This window comes from Notothenia rossii (genome assembly GCF_949606895.1).
Source record: "Notothenia rossii genome assembly, chromosome: 7".
Classification (NCBI taxonomy): Eukaryota; Metazoa; Chordata; class Actinopteri; order Perciformes; family Nototheniidae; genus Notothenia; species Notothenia rossii.
In genome coordinates this window covers 32,306,717-32,322,603 of record NC_136905.1, presented here as the reverse complement: position 1 = coordinate 32,322,603, position 15,887 = coordinate 32,306,717, and the positions used below count along the sequence as shown (strand labels likewise).

The following is a 15,887-nucleotide window of genomic DNA, read 5'->3' as shown; positions in this document are numbered from 1 at the left end:
CTCTCCAAATGTTTCCTTAGCCTAAATCTATGCGGGAACAACCTTATTGTTGATTAATATTCTTATGCAATGCAGTCTTTACCATGTGTACGGTTAATGTAGGTCTTAACTGGGATGCAACCTTTCTGATAAAGAAGTGTATGCTGGTCTGGTACAAGCTATTTGCTGAGTATGTAGGCTATGATTTCTCTTTTGGACGTTTGGAGCATTACTGTTTGTCGACATGATGAAGCGAAGATCAAGCAACTATTAATGTAAAGGTAATCACACATCAGTATCAGGTAACATAGTATGGTACATTTGTTTCAATGGAATGGAAAAAGTTGTTAATTAAAGGGACAGTTTACACAAAACTAAAAAATATATATTTTCCCTTTTACATTTCAGGGAATTAATATTGTTTTGGTGTATATTGCCAAGTGCTGGAGATATCCGCCATACAAATGTCTACATTATCTCCAATTTAATGGAACTACATTGTATGACCCGGTAACTCAAGATAATCCACTGACTTTGTTGTAAGAAGTGTGCATCTACTGAAGACAAGCAGCTTGTCTGGGTACAGTGAGAGGTTAACAAAACTGGCGTCCTCCTTGGCTGTGCTGTAACGTTAGCTACTGTAGCTCAGGTGACTCAAAAGAACCCCTCTTGCTTGAGTATATGCACACTACCTTGTGCTCTGTGATGCAGTAGGACAAAGGGTTTCAATGTATTTTTGGCACCACAAGGAGAAACAGTAGGAAGACATCTCTAGCGTCGATATCTGCAACCCACACCGTAACAATGTAGATTGATATATAGCACTACAGGTAAGAGGAAAATATGTGTTTTTATTTTTGTGGTAAGTGTCCCTTTAAAAGCAGGAATATAATAACCCACACACAATAACAGCGAGTTTAAGGCAAATGGCATCGGGCGTATTTCGTGCACACACACCTCCCTGCATGTTTACTCATCAGCCCCCACTTGTGCCTGTCAGCATTTGTTCCATGCATGCCAGCGTATGCACATGCATCTACTGCACACAAGTGTAAGCTGGAGTGTGTGTGTACCTGTCAGGAGAGTAGTTATCTTCAGACACACTGTGGTGGTCCACTCTAGTGGAGGAGCTGTACTGAGAAGGCCTAAGGTCAAAGGCGGGGTCCAGACTTCTGCTGTGTGACAGAAGTAGACTGGATCACCCCTCGTGTTCTTTACACTCTGCCCCCTATTGGCCAGGTGGAAAATCTCCTCATGTTTACGTGAGGCATTTCGAGTTAATCAAGAAATACTGCATACTACAAGGAGTTGTTATAGCATTTGAAAGGCAGTACCATGGCTTACCCCTAAGGATCCCTAAAAATGGAAATGAATGGATCCTCTTTCAAAATGTGTTTGTTCATAAAAGATATGAACAAATATAAAAAGTCGGAAAAAACCTTAAATCCAATATGAATAGTAATAATAATTAAGTAATAATACTTGTTAATGATTTTTACTCGTCTGGTGATCCTTCGTGGGAGAAATTACACATCTCTCATAAAGAAAGCATTCATTTTGTATAGAAATGTTTATATAAAATAATGGAAGCACCTAAATGTCACATAATATATGTTTGGTCATCTTACATAAACACACACAAGAATTTGCCATGAATAATATCACAAAATACATACAAATTGTAAACAAAAACAAAACACTGTCCACCAAGAAATGCAGCTAAATAGTGGACTGAGTGTAGTTACCTGGAGGGGGGGGGAACGCTGGGAGAACGCGACCGCGCCCGGTTAATGTCAGCTGAGTGGGAGCAGTGGTTCGACGACATCACCTGATCAGGGACAGACAACGTGGAGCTCTGGAAGTCTCGGCCATTAGACCGGTAGTCTGTGAAGAATGGAGAGAGGAAGGCAGGACACAATTAGGAAGGTAAGGTTTTTCAGAAGGCTCTGTATAAATATACATGTAATGCCAACAAAATACTGCACTGGTGGATTATAAGACACATACAACAGTCATAAATTTATTTTCTAATGAACAATTTATGAGTTCTCTTCACTTTGAGCAGGTGATAAAGCCAAATCTGGAGCATTTGATAATGAAACATGATAACAGCTAATGATGCCGATTCTTAATGGAGCAACTAAACTTTACAAAATGTGCAATAACACTGCTTTTCATTTTGCTGAGTCTGAGTGTATATTCGAAAATTAAAAAGACTAAGTTTCAATTGAGTTGTAATTCCTATCCACTGTTAACGCTGTGCATTAAACATGAAAATAGCCTTTAAAAATCAGAAACATTATAATGAATTTTCTCTGCAGGGCTGATTGGTCCATTGAACTTGAAAGAGTTCATTAACCGATAATCAGACATGGCTAGCAGCCACGGTTAAGGTCAATGCTTAGAACTTTTAAAGTTGATTGATATTCAATAGAGTGCATAGCACATTCAAATGAGTTAAAGAAAAAGTCAAAAGTACAAAAAGAAGGGAAGGGTTGATAAACGTGGAGGTAGTGGTAAGGAAATGACGACCTTCACTTGGGAAAGTTGGGGAGTAGACTTTTTTGCATTTGTCAAATTGAATGATCCATTCATTTGTACTGTATGTACCACATAATAAGAAACATATAAAGCGCAACCGACAACTGTTATTCTACCCCATTTAAAGGAAATACAGTCAGCAGAGTTATTGCAAATACTGCGGGGTAAACGGAGATGTGTTGGAGCCTATTTAGACTTCCTGCAGTTTACCAACAGCTTCACTACAAACAAGGTCCCCACCATTTCTGTGGAGAAAAGGCTGGTTATAACTGAGAGAGAACAGACTTGCCAACATGGTAAAAGCGATCCTCTAACTTTTCATTATGCGCTGCTGCCTATCTCAGGATAATTTCCTTCAAGGTTGATATCTTATGTTTGGAAATGAAAGTTATTTTCTAATATTCTTTCTGCTTGTCTCTCTGGCTGGTTACAGCGGAGCAGAGCTGTTCTGATGTGCTGCGTGGGCGTGCTGCTGGAGCCTCCGTGAGAACAGCAGAACAGAACTAGATCTCAGCGCTGCCTCTATGCTGCTGCTGCTGCTGCTGCTGCTGCTGCTGCTGCATTTCACACTGCTGATATGGTGTATATGATATATATATTTATATATATATATATATATATATATATATATATACCGTAACAGTATTGTTAGCTGTTTAGACCTTGGAAGGATTTGACAGATGGTGGCATGTAGGAGGTAAGGCCAGGTGGACAACATTTAGCTTTAACTCATCATTATGAACTACATGTAAGGGCTGTAGAATGATGACACCGTGGGCGTTCGGCTTGTTACTTCACTTTCAGGATCTAACTCTGTCTGCCTCAGATTTGCAATCTCCCTTTCAAAATAAAAGCCCCATATATAAGCTGCATCACTGCTTACCAGAAAGCTTTTTGCTAAGAGGCGATTGAAAAAAGCTAACAGTAAATATCTTCATGTAGCCGAACAACCAGAGAAATGTTGTGCCCACAAAAAGTGATTGGATGTCATTGGAGCCAAAGATCTAAGACTAAGCTAAATCAGAATGTATCAAAACATGCATAACATTACGTATGAATAATATCAGGTGTTTTATCATAGCACTGAGAGCTCTGGGATTCTTCCAGATGTTTCTTGATTTGGACAGTGATGGTAGCCAGGCTGCTAGCTGTAGCTATGTTGCTAACAATGTAAAACAAGTAGACTGATCTTCGTGTTGTATATACAAATTATAATATTACAATAACACCACTTAGAAAGTTTGGAAATAAAGCTAAATTATAATATTCCATTGTGAAAATCTGATTTAAATATAAAAACCTTTTTGTTACTTATCCAGACTTTGTCATTTTGTTTCAGATTTTAAATCACTTTTAATTGTTTTAATTCACATGCACTCCGACTTTCTTTCTTTCTTCTTTATTTCAAACAGATTAAAAAATAACAAATAAAAAAATAACAAAATGTGAAAAACAGAATACCGCATTGTTAAAATACAGTATCCATCCACATTCATGGTAATATCTGTATTCGACAAAAAAACAAAAAAAGTCTTCATATTAATAATAATAATAAATCATATGTGTCCGAAAGGGAGTAGGAGGAAGCAAATGCTTATTAATTCCCACCCCTTACTTTATCAATGATTGTCCTTTAAAATCACTATGCAAGTTATTCCTATATACATTTACATTTATACATACATATACAATCATTTCTCATCACTTTTCTTCATTCTCATAGTTTTTCAAAAAAGTGTTTCTGTACATCCTTTTAAACTGAATGATGCTTGTGCTTTGTTTTAACTCCTGCTCCAAACCATTCCATAAAATCACCCCACAGATTGTTATACTCATACTTCTCAGAGTTGTTCTGACCCTGAGTTGTTTAAAAAGTAGATTTCCTCTCAAATGATACCCACCCTCTCTGTCTACGAACAATGTTTTTAATTTCCTAGCAAGTAGATTATGTCTTGCTCTGTACATGATTTGTGTCATTTTAAATTGAACCAGATCAATGAACTTCAATATGTGTGACTTCAAAAATAAACATTATTGATTACTCTTATAGCCCTTTTTTGTAATGTGCATAACGGCTGTAGGTTGGTTTTATACGTGTTTCCCCAAATCACCACAAAGAAAATCAGATATCGCAATATTAGTGTGTTATATAGAGTATACCACGAGTTATAGTCCAGAATGTATCTGGCTTTTCCCAATATTGCGATAGTTTTAGCCAGTTTTGCTTTTACATGAGTGATATGAGGTTTCCAGCTGATTTTGTTGTCTAAAACCACACCAAGGAACTTAATTTCATATACTCTTTCTATGTTTATGTTATCTAGTAAAATTGCACCTGTGGATTTTTTTTATATTTTCCAAATAACATAATCTTTGTTTTGCTTATATGTAATAATAATGTAACTTTAATATATTACCTGTTATTACTCCAACACCATCTTCACAATCATAGTCCGAGATCTCACTGTCACTTATCCTTTGGGATCCTATGAAATAAAGAGAAACAAGGAGAAAACCGGAGAAGAGGGAAAAGTCTTTTTTAGTACCGTGGTCATTTATGAAGCAGGGTTTATTTGGATTATGCCTCCCTGGATTGAATGGTTACACCCTAATGAACTCACGTCACCACACCCAACAAGTAAGCTGTAAGTGTCCAGTAGAAGAAGTACAGTGAAGCTGCTCTGATTAACACTACAGTCATACAGTACGGTCGCCTAACGTATGTAAACCAGCATCTGATCACATAAAGGGGCCATCAAATGGTACATTTTGGAGCTTGGCTCAAGGAAATACAACGCTCTTTTTGTTTGTTTCTCTAAATAAATATATACCGCCACTGTTTTTGAACGGTTATCCAATGTATATCATGACAATTTCAACAACATATTCACATTCAACCCTCATATTGTCTTTGTTTTCCCCCCCTTACTTTGGTGTTCGCGGTCTAATTTGACCGGTCCTGTTTTAACTGCTATTACATAAACACAAAAACCATTAATCATCACCAAATTTCATTTAACACCCTTTCAAACTGTACATATTGTATCAGACTACTGGTATACATGAACAACTGCAGTAAATATACAAAGAATAGACACTGAACATGTATTGCGTGTGCCAGGTTTGATCCATGTGGGGGGATGGGCACATAAGAGCGGGAAATGTGTCAAATTGTTGTGTGTGTGTGTGTGTGTGTGTGTGTGTGTGTGTGTGTGTGTGTGTGTGTGTGTGTGTGTGTGTGTGTGTGTGTGTGTGTGTGTGTGTGTGTGTGTGTGTGTGTGTGTGTGTGTGTGTGTGTGTGTGTGTGTGTGTGTGTGTTTTATCTGATCCGGATGGTTACTAATTCCTTTTCTTTATGGCGGTCATTTTTGACCGGGAACACCATGGGTGTTACAAAGTTGACTAAATCCTCCAAAATTAAATGAAAGTGGTGATCAACAATTGTATATGTTCAAATGTCTACTGTGAAGGATATCAAAAAGCCTTAATGCCTTAATTTTTTAGCCCCTGACTTTAATTTTACATTTCAATTATGTAGCATTTCTTATGCAAAGCGAGGGTGTGTTAAGTTTTTATAATGTTATGTTTTTTTTGTTTTACTTTGAGGTGATACCGCATTGTAATGTGACACTTTGTCATAGATAGTTTTTGATTTGGTTGTTAGTTATGAAAATAAAACAAGAATGCAACACTTGCCTTCATCCACTTCAAAAAAAAGAAAAGAAAAAAAAAAGCCTTAATGCAATCGAATGTAAAACTAAAAAGTTATGATTGATGAAAGTAGTAAATCGGTCAGATTTGACCCGAAGACAACAGGAGGGTTAATATCCACAAACACAAGCCAAGCAGAGAGGGCTCCAAAATATTGTTTTTTTCTTCCTAAAAGGGTAAATGTTCCAACAACAAAATTAAAAACAAACAAGCGCATCACAGAGGAAAATCAAGTGGTCAGAATCAACGTCTATTGGGACTGGCAGCATGTGCTTTTAGAACATCAAGTTTGGTAGGGTTTGGTTTTGGGTTGCAGGACTCCCTGTACATGCACGCTTTGTGGAAGAGAAGGGGAGGAGAACCAGGGTCAGGGGCAGAAAAACACTCAGATACTCTACAGAGCAGCACTGCCTGTGAGAGCAGGGGGCCTTTACCTGAGTTGTATGAATACGAGCCTTTGTCTGTGAAAGCAGAAGCAATAAGGTTGATGTGACATGAATGATAAAGGCAAAATATGCATAAACTGCTGTACAAGCTTACAAAAACTACAGCAAAAACAATGGATTCTTTTAAATCAGGACATTTGCCAATGACTTATTATTAGAGATTAGAAAGTTGATCAAGTCTAAATCTACTATATTTAAAGATATTCATTTTTGTTACGTGAGCATGCCAGTTTGTGTCAACAACAATGTCTGCTGTCAAGATTGTTAAAATGGTTTGAAAGTGTAGACAGACAATATAATGTATTGTCTTTGGTAAAAGTCAAGTTATTCATTTAACTTGGTGTTGGGTTTGTTAAATGTGAAGTTTACTGTAACTAGCCTTTTGAAACACACTTCTTTAGAGGTGTGTGACATACTGTGTGATTGACAGGCGGTAACGTACTCTGGAGCCGTCGTGTGGGGCTCTCTCCGTGGAGCTGCCTGCGCTGCGTGTTGGGGGAGGCACGTGGGAGCGGCATGGAGGACACGTCGTGGGTTTGTAGCTTGTACCAGTGTGGCTCATCATCCAGAAGTGCTGTCTCCAGCTCAATAAGGATCTGTGGGGGGTTAAGGTCACAATAAAACATGTCTTCGCTCAAAATAGTTGCATATGAACATAATTTTCTCAATTATTAAATTATAGCAACTCACAAAGTAATCACAGAGCTCTTACAGTTAGCCAAGATTAGTTATTCATAGCATTTTTACAACAGTTATGTAAAATATCTAAGCTCACTGTCCGTGTCAGACAAGGTCTGGACAACCAAAGCCTTTTAATGGACAAGAGCTTCATGATTGGCTTGCCCCCAATCTTGAGGATTAGCTGAGTGAGCGTCAGTGAGTGTCCCAAATGGTTGGGCTTTGGTTTTCTTACCTCTCCCAGGAACTCGCTCTCCTCCTCCCTCACCCTGGCTTGGTCCCACAATGTGATCTCCAGCATGCGCTCCCGAAACTCCCGCCGGTGCACCGGCGAATACATAAAGGTCTGGTTCCATTTGGGCTCTAAGGATTTCTTTACCGTTTTTGTTCTCCTCTTGCTTTTGTCGCTGGAGGAACAATAATTCAAACTGTTTTTATTTACAACCATGATAGGGAACAGCCACGAATACAACAGATTAAAAACACGACACAGCACAGAGCACATCACCCAGGCATGCTGATGATGGCAGTGAGATGGAAACAAGACTGTCCTAATTCCCAGAAAATGTCCACTTCCTGCTTTCTTCATCAGTACATAAGAAAGAACTGCTTAACAAGGTGCAAAGCTGCACAGAACGTCCAACAAAGTCATAAGACACATCCACTAAATCCCTACAACTTTTTATGCTGCTAATGTAGGGCTGCACCAAATATTTGTATTACTTTTCAAGATTAGACTACACTACACTATTTACAACTTCTTTGATCCAAACATCTATGATTTAAAAGGAAAGATATGTACAACTTTAATCTGTTGAATAATTTCATGAAAATGTAGAATATTAGAGTTGAAGTCATGTATAAAAGAAAAACTTTAGTACAGTCCTGTTCTAATTTTAAAAAAACAATGACGCATAACATTTCAAGATCACTGAACACAATCTATTTTCCTTAATCTCACTTTGTACTAATGTACACTGTCTTGGTGGGTGGAGTGAACTAATGTGACATTAAATGAGTGGGGGGTGTATACAACGCTAACTGTTTCTACTCTTACCTTCTATCGGGGAGGAAGTAGATTTTGACGTAAGGGTTCCTGGGGCGGCCGTCTTCCCTGGGGGGCAGGTCTTTGGCGCCCAGGATGGTGACAATTAGCTGATGGCCAACTTTGTCATACCATAGTTTGACCTGCAGGGGCAGAACACAGACAGCTGCTGAGAGACGCTCAGGGCCAACAGGAAGGAGAACACAGAGAAGACCACTTCCTCCAATTAGAAATAAAGTTAGTGCATAGGTGTCATCATTTATTGAGTCTTCTCCTGTATTCACCCTTCAGGAAAAAGGTGGTATATTTCTGCCTGTTAAGATAATGTCAGGTCACATGCTTGGCAGCGCATTTTACAGAGCTTAAAGGGACAGTTGACCCCAAAATCAAAAATACATTTTTTTTCTCTTATCGGTAGTGCTGTTTATATACCTGGACTATTTTGATGAGTTTTGATGAGATATTAGTTGAAGAGATGTCTGCCTTCTCTCTAATATAATGAAACAACATTGAACTCGGCTTGTGGGCTCAAAGGGCCAACATTTTCTCTTTTAAGAAGACGCAACTTTCAACCTTTTTATGACAGGTGATACGGTTAAAATAAATAGCTGCAGCAGGAATCTTGTCACAACAAGGTCTGTAGTTTATTCTGAAGGAGGCACTGCTGTTTAGGGTGAGAGCTATTTGCTGCATTATATTAGAGAGAAGGCAGACATCTTTATGGCTGATATCTCAAACTGTTTGTACTCACAACAAAACAAGCTAGCTAGATGAATAGCACTACAGGTAAAATGTATTTATTTTCATTTTGGAGTGAACTGTCCCCTTAAGTGCCCATTAAAACATGGACTTACTGTATCAATGTTAAAATGGTATGATAATGCTAATATATCAAAATAAGATATTAGGATCTTAGTGTCATTTTAGTTCGATGCGTTTTTTAACGTGATGCTACTTTATGGATATTTTTTTCATGTGTATGTGTTCTTCTTTCTAATAACCACTCCCCCTGCAGAGAGGAATGAAGCTCAATGAACGGCATTTTTACTGAAGTGATTTGCTGTGCTCTGTTGGTATGTCTACCTGTGAGGATGCTGCCTCAATTCATTATCTATCAGATATTCAATGGGCGTTCACATAAGGAAATCAATCATGCTGTTGCGTGAATTATTGAAGACATTTCACATTAAAAGGAAAGTATGGACTCCAAAAGAAGACACTTAGAAGAAGAAAAAAGTCCAACTGAGGCCTTACAGGAAGTAGATGAAATGAGAAATAAAACTTCTAAGCTTGTGTCCATACTTCTGTAAAAATGTGATAATGGAAAAAAGGTCTGCACCAATTCAAAGTATCAGCTATACATGCAGCAACGCAAGAGAGAGCATTCAAGACAAGTCAAAAGATCTTCATGTAGGCAAAACAGACACTTGAGGGCTTATGGGAAAACAAATTGTACCAAATCTTCTCAAAACCTGAAGCCCACCAAATCACCAGATGCTACAAAGTGAGTGTACTGTACAGTGATTGTGTTTGAATTTGTACAAAATATTCAGTGAAGATTCAGATTGAATTCTTATGGATTATATTATAATGGTAACACACGTGGTTCAAAAGTAACGTACTAAGTGTAATAAGTGGCTATGAAATGTGTCCATTTTAAAAATACACTAACAGAAACATACAAGCTTTACAAAAGTACACACAATAATACATACACACAAATAAAAACCTACTTGTACATTCAACCTTCATAAAATGTCATTACACCCCTCTTAATTTGAAAACTCGCATCTCTAACTCGAGCCATTATAATAATGTATTGTGTGAGATCCAAACAAAGCTTGTTGATGGTACTCTTAACTCATCACATTAACATATTGTCAGCTATAAGTATTAATATAGAAACTAACCGAGCCAAGAAAATCAATTAAAAAAAATTATTAAACAAAACCCAGAGAGAAGACTGATAATAAAGATGACAGAATAAAAGAGACCCCTTGAAGTGAAGGAAAACCTTCAACCCTTTGCTCCGTTTGGAATTTTCTATTTTGAAGGTACAATTTGCTTGAACTCTTATCTGGAAAGGAAACGCAAGTTGGTTTCCAGCACAGGACGGCAAACTTGTTTTTTTTTCACTGCAACATGAAACTGCAGACCAATCAACCATATGATGCTTAAGTTGCATAAGTTTAACTTGCACATGGAGCAGTTCTCCTGTACATGTGCATAGGGCAGAGTTACAGGCCTGGGTTCATGTTACACTGAGGCAGAAAATAACTCAAGTCCTTTGTCCTGAGAAAGTTCAGGGAGACACCCTCCTGCATTTCCAAAGATCACATATGTCTGACATGAGTTATGGTGAAGTGTCAGATTAGGCAATGGAAGAGTGTCTCCTTAAATGTGTTTAGATTAGTTGAGCATGCATAACCTAGGAAAAAGTGAGGTGGAAAATGATTTATAAGTCTTATCATAACAGTGATACCAAGAAATCAAACTGAAGAAAATGACACAATGCACTGCACTGAGGGAAACTTGAAGCTGCCATTTCCCATAGAATGCATTTTCCAAAGTATGGAAACAGTCAACAGTCAATGAGCAAAGACCAAATAGAGATTGTGCCCTTCAGACAGGGCCCATTACCTGGACCCTAGGGGTAAAAGGCGTTGTTCTTCTACTAAGGCTTTGGCTCTGGATAAGCAAAATTAAACAAAAAAAAGGACAAGAAAAGAAAATGCAATAAAACCAAAACCCAACAACAGCAACACAAACTCACAATACACTCTTAACAACAACAGCAGTTTGTAGTTTCAGGGTTTGTTATTTACTTTTTTACTTTTTATGTAATGCTTTACTAGTTCTGCATTGGCTTTTTCTCATTTGAAATGCCACACAATCATTTAGAATATTTGACAGCTACAAAAGCCTCTGCGTAGAATCAGTCATTGGACATTGCTGATCTTAGAGGGTTAATTCAATGCACTCAGTTTTTTAAATAATCGGTTGTTTCATGATTCTTTACATGCAGAACATAAAAAGGCACGATCCGGGCAAAATCTTGGGGTTTGCAAAACCTTCAAAGGATAAGTATATCATACAACCCCACTACAAACATCCCTTTACATTGAATATTTCTTTATGTGGGAAAACCTACTATAGTCCACTATAGCAATCGGAACCATCCAATGTACCAAAGAAAATGTAACAATTGTAACATTTTACAATTGTGGTATGACATTTCAAACTAATGTAAATCAAACTCACCTATTTCTCATTCAAATATATATATATATTTTTTAGCCTCTTCCCTACTGGACCCTACATTTAAGTGCTGATTTTATTCTGCCCTTTACCCATTTATCCCAGGAGAGTTTTTATACTGGATAATGAACAACACGTGGTAACCTGATCTACACGCCTCTACTGGGTTGGTAAAGGGCCAGCTCAACCGGCAGAGTAAGAAAAGCTCTGCCCGGTAACCAAATGATTTGAAACAGTATTTAAGGTATTATTTGAGTCCATTCCTAAATATAGTCAAATGAACTAAAAACCCATTAAAATGTTCATCAATTTAGTCTTTAGTGAGGATTACACATAGTCTGTAAGTCATGCTGAGGTCACTTACTGAGAGCTGACCTGACAGGTACTGGGGGGCGTCCCTCAGCATGCTGGGACTCATGGGGGATGTGACGGAGATGGACGGGCGATCCACCTTTTGAGACTCAAAAGAACTCGAACCTGACAGGGCAGGGACCACACGGTCAGATCAGGTAGTGAAGACGTTGGTTTTAATAACATCGAAAGATATAATGAGAGACGGGGGATGGTTGTGAGGAAGATAGAAAGACAATGACAAGAAGAGAGACAGAAAGAGGGCAAGAAAGCATGCCGTAAGAAAGACAGGGACACAGAGAGGCAGAGGGACAGAACTCTCAGAGACATTTCCTTCACTTGATGTTTCTAGGCTGATAATAGGATTACATGAGGTAATGAAATAGCTTAAAGATTCTGAGGCTGAGACTCACTTGATTCCAGTTGTGCATGTGTGCTGTCTGGTATCCTTGGAATATCTCTGGAAAAAAAAGAGAAAGAGTATGAGTGTGAGAGACAGGAGAGAGGGAAGGGGTGGAAAGGATCAATTGGTGCTACTGCTGACTGCACTGTGCTCTAATGAGCGCATTAGTCTTCATTCAGCAGCAGCTCCCTCAGCAGCACACAGAGGGTCAGATATAGGATTGGTAAAGCAAAGGTGTTGCTGTTTTCCACTATTTACATTTGGAGTCAAAGCAAGGCAGCAGGCTGTCATTAAGCTGGGATGTGTTGGATTTGAAGGGGATAGATTCCCAAATGTTTAATAAAACAAGTACGCACCACTCATTCAAAAATATATTCTGTGCTAACACAAACTATCTTCACCTCCAGATGTCCTGAAGGCTCCATATTATAGTGAGCTCAGTAATGCAGGCAGTGACTTGACCTCAATGAGCCTAAAGACATAAAAACTACAATTGTTTTAAAGAACAAATATCAATAAAAGTATGAACTCACTAATGATGCAATTCCTGTTATATAAAAACCTATTTTAAATGTGATTATTAAATGTATCCTTTCCAACTGATTATTCGTTCTTCATGCTGAAAGAGGCCTGGAAGCTATGCCAGTTTTCAATTTGTCAGAGGCAGGTTGACACTGTAGACAGGACAGATAAAGTAATCGTATTGTGTGCCAAACACAGCAGTTACGATCATATAATGCTGTGCGTGTGTGACAGTCATGGTGACCTCTCACCCTATAGGCCTTGAGACCACCAGCTCCACCTGCGGCTCAGGCTTGGAGTCTAGAATGATATTGTAAACTTCTTTAAATGTGGCTCCTTGTAAAAGCTTCCCGTTCCACTCCAGCACCTGGTCACCTGCAAACACACCAGACACACAGGATAACGTTTTGTAGTGTAGGAAAAACACCTCATTATGTGTGTGTGTGTGTGTGTGTGTGTGTGTGTGTGTGTGTGTGTGTGTGTGTGTGTGTGTGTGTGTGTGTGTGTGTGTGTGTGTGTGTGTGTGTGTGTGTGTGTGTGTGTGTGTGTGTGTGTGTGTGTGTGTGTGTGTGTGTGTGTGTGTGTCTTTAATACCTGGTCTGAGATGTCCAACAGTGTCTGCTAGACTTCCTTTCCTCACTTTAGTGATGAAAGCACAAAGTCTACCAGATTCTGTCATCTTGCCTCCCACCACCTGTCGGAGCAGATTAGCACTGGATTAGCACTGAAACACAATTTGATTTGTTAGTGTTATTATCACTGTGTTATTATTATGGGGACTCTCCTCTCACGCCTCATGCAGCTTGCAGGAGAAAACCGATTGTTTTCCCTAAATGTATCCCAGTGAAGTCATTGCTTTAGTGTTTGCCTGCGAGGTATGAATCCTCAATAAAAGCCTAGATTTTTTGTAATGTTTAAGGCTATGTTTTCTGCCCAGGGACACACTCAGTGGTTCTGTAACAGTGCAGGTCAGTGGGCTTCAGCTGTACTGTAAAGACCTGCGCTGCTGTACTCAGTTTACATGGGCATGATACAAATCAAAATCCCTCTTAATGGCAGCTGAATGCCAACATACAAAGGAGCTTAGGGAAGTCTGCTAAATGAAATAGCTTTATGTAACAGGCAGGAGCCGGAGAAGGAGGCTGGCAGTGAAAGAGATGGAGATAGAGAAAGATGGACAGTGGGGGGGGGGGGGGGGGGCTGGCAGCCTGACTGATGGACTGACTGGCTGCACTGCCGAGTTGGTTGTCTGCTGCTGAGCGGACAGAAAGGCACAGAGGCACTGAGCAGACACAAACATGCCGTTTCAGGAGGCTCATTCAATCAGTAATGATTTTCTCCGTCCTGCCGCTCTCAGTTCTCTCTCTGCATCACCCACCATGCTCCTCTGGACTTGGCTGCTCAGCTTCTTTTTTTTTTTTTAACCATCTACAGATTAATGCCACAGTAAAAAGGGAAGGGAAACCAAAGCATTTACCACCATAGAAAGCTTTCTTTGGCAATGTAGTGAATGTGCTGCAATAACAACATGGGTAAGAGGTAGGGCTGCAACTAATGATTATTTTCATTATCAACTCATCTGCAGGATATTTGATTTTTAGATTAATCGATGAATTGTTCGACTTAAAACATTTCACAAAATAGTCAAACATTTCAATCCCAGTTTCTCAAAGTCCAAGGTAATGTCTTAAATGTTTTGTCTTAAACCCAAGAATCCACTTTGTTTAATGAAACGATGCAGTTATATGAGGAAGCTTTTTTCCGTACTGCACGGTAGCTTGTGAATTGCACCAAGGAATTAATTAAAGTGTATCTACAGTATAATAATTAATGATTAATTGTTTCTTGATTAAAGTAAATGAAGGTATAATATAAAGTTAGTGAGTAAAAACTACAAAATGTGCCTCTGAGTGGAGGTGTATAAAGTAGCAGGAAATGAAAAAAAATGTGTACAGTTCTTGATCAAATAAAAGGAATTACTGTTAAACACTGAATATGACGAAATGGAAAATATTTGAGAAACTTTCAACAGGATTTTCTGCAATTTTTTTGCCATAATAACTCCTCAATGAATCATGGATAGTCAGATATTTGGTGACTATTTTTTAAATGATTACACTAATTTACATTGCAGTTCTTTACAAAGGTTTACATTGAGTGAAGTAAGAATGTGTCCTATAAAAGTATGCTTCATAGCACTAAAAGAATAGGAAACAGTTAAGCACATAGTTTAAATTCCTAGGGGAATGTGATGAAACTATTCAAAGTGTGTGCACTGACGACACTGACAGGACTCGTTTCCTCTGCGCTGCTGAATGCAGTTCATTAAAGTAGTTCAATGTGAGTGAGTTCAGAGAATTATACGGCTCAATATTAAACGATGCTCATTAATATTCATCAGGGACATAATCAAGTCTTTAATGAATATTATTACTGAGTAGCACTATGATGTTATCGATAATTGGAAAGCCAAGGAGAAAATCAGCACACGCAAAAAAAAGGCAACAAAATAGTAGAAAGACACTGTACGTATGTTCACAACCAACACTGATAATCAGCTGGACCTGTCAAACCTCCCCAGAATCCCTGCTTCCACTGAAGTCCACTCAACCAACATTTGTGATAAATGTGCATATTTTAAAGCTGCAGTTGGTAGCTTTCATAAATGTACCTTTTGTCATTCTGATATTGTGACTGTAGTGCATTTGACTGTAGTACAAAATATCATGTTCCTCTGCCTCCCAGAATTTGGAATTTGGAGTCCTCTGCCCAGAAGGAAAACAACCAATCGGAGCAGAAGATACTCTAACGTATCTCTAAGTTTCAATCACTGCTTGTAAACCCAAATCAAAATGTGAAATGACGCAGTGCTGGTTAAACATACAACAGTAAATAAAACAGTCACAGCTAAACGATGCACTGAAATCTGTTTTGTGAAAACGTTTTGTTAAGT

At 38.5% G+C, this 15,887-nt stretch overlaps 1 protein-coding gene across 37 annotated transcripts in view; it reads right to left on the bottom strand.

Annotated features, from left to right (window-relative positions):
• The window catches only part of rims2a (regulating synaptic membrane exocytosis 2a), a 145,502-nt gene that overhangs the window by 48,678 nt on the left and 80,937 nt on the right, over positions 1-15,887 (bottom strand). For 19 of the 37 annotated variants that reach the window (XM_079641463.1, XM_079641436.1, XM_079641425.1 and 16 more), the window contains 12 exons: positions 13,529-13,628; positions 13,186-13,309; positions 12,423-12,469; positions 12,023-12,135; positions 11,041-11,088; positions 8,413-8,543; positions 7,591-7,783; positions 7,120-7,273; positions 6,666-6,692; positions 4,938-5,006; positions 1,725-1,863; positions 1,053-1,154 (listed from right to left, as the gene is read on the bottom strand). In XM_079641463.1, coding sequence (XP_079497589.1) covers positions 1,053-1,154; positions 1,725-1,863; positions 4,938-5,006; positions 6,666-6,692; positions 7,120-7,273; positions 7,591-7,783; positions 8,413-8,543; positions 11,041-11,088; positions 12,023-12,135; positions 12,423-12,469; positions 13,186-13,309; positions 13,529-13,628 — 1,247 coding nt within the window. The remainder of the gene's footprint in view (positions 1-1,052; positions 1,155-1,724; positions 1,864-4,937; positions 5,007-6,665; positions 6,693-7,119; positions 7,274-7,590; positions 7,784-8,412; positions 8,544-11,040; positions 11,089-12,022; positions 12,136-12,422; positions 12,470-13,185; positions 13,310-13,528; positions 13,629-15,887) is intronic. The other 18 variants (XM_079641428.1, XM_079641440.1, XM_079641450.1 and 15 more) reach the window with 9 other exon arrangements.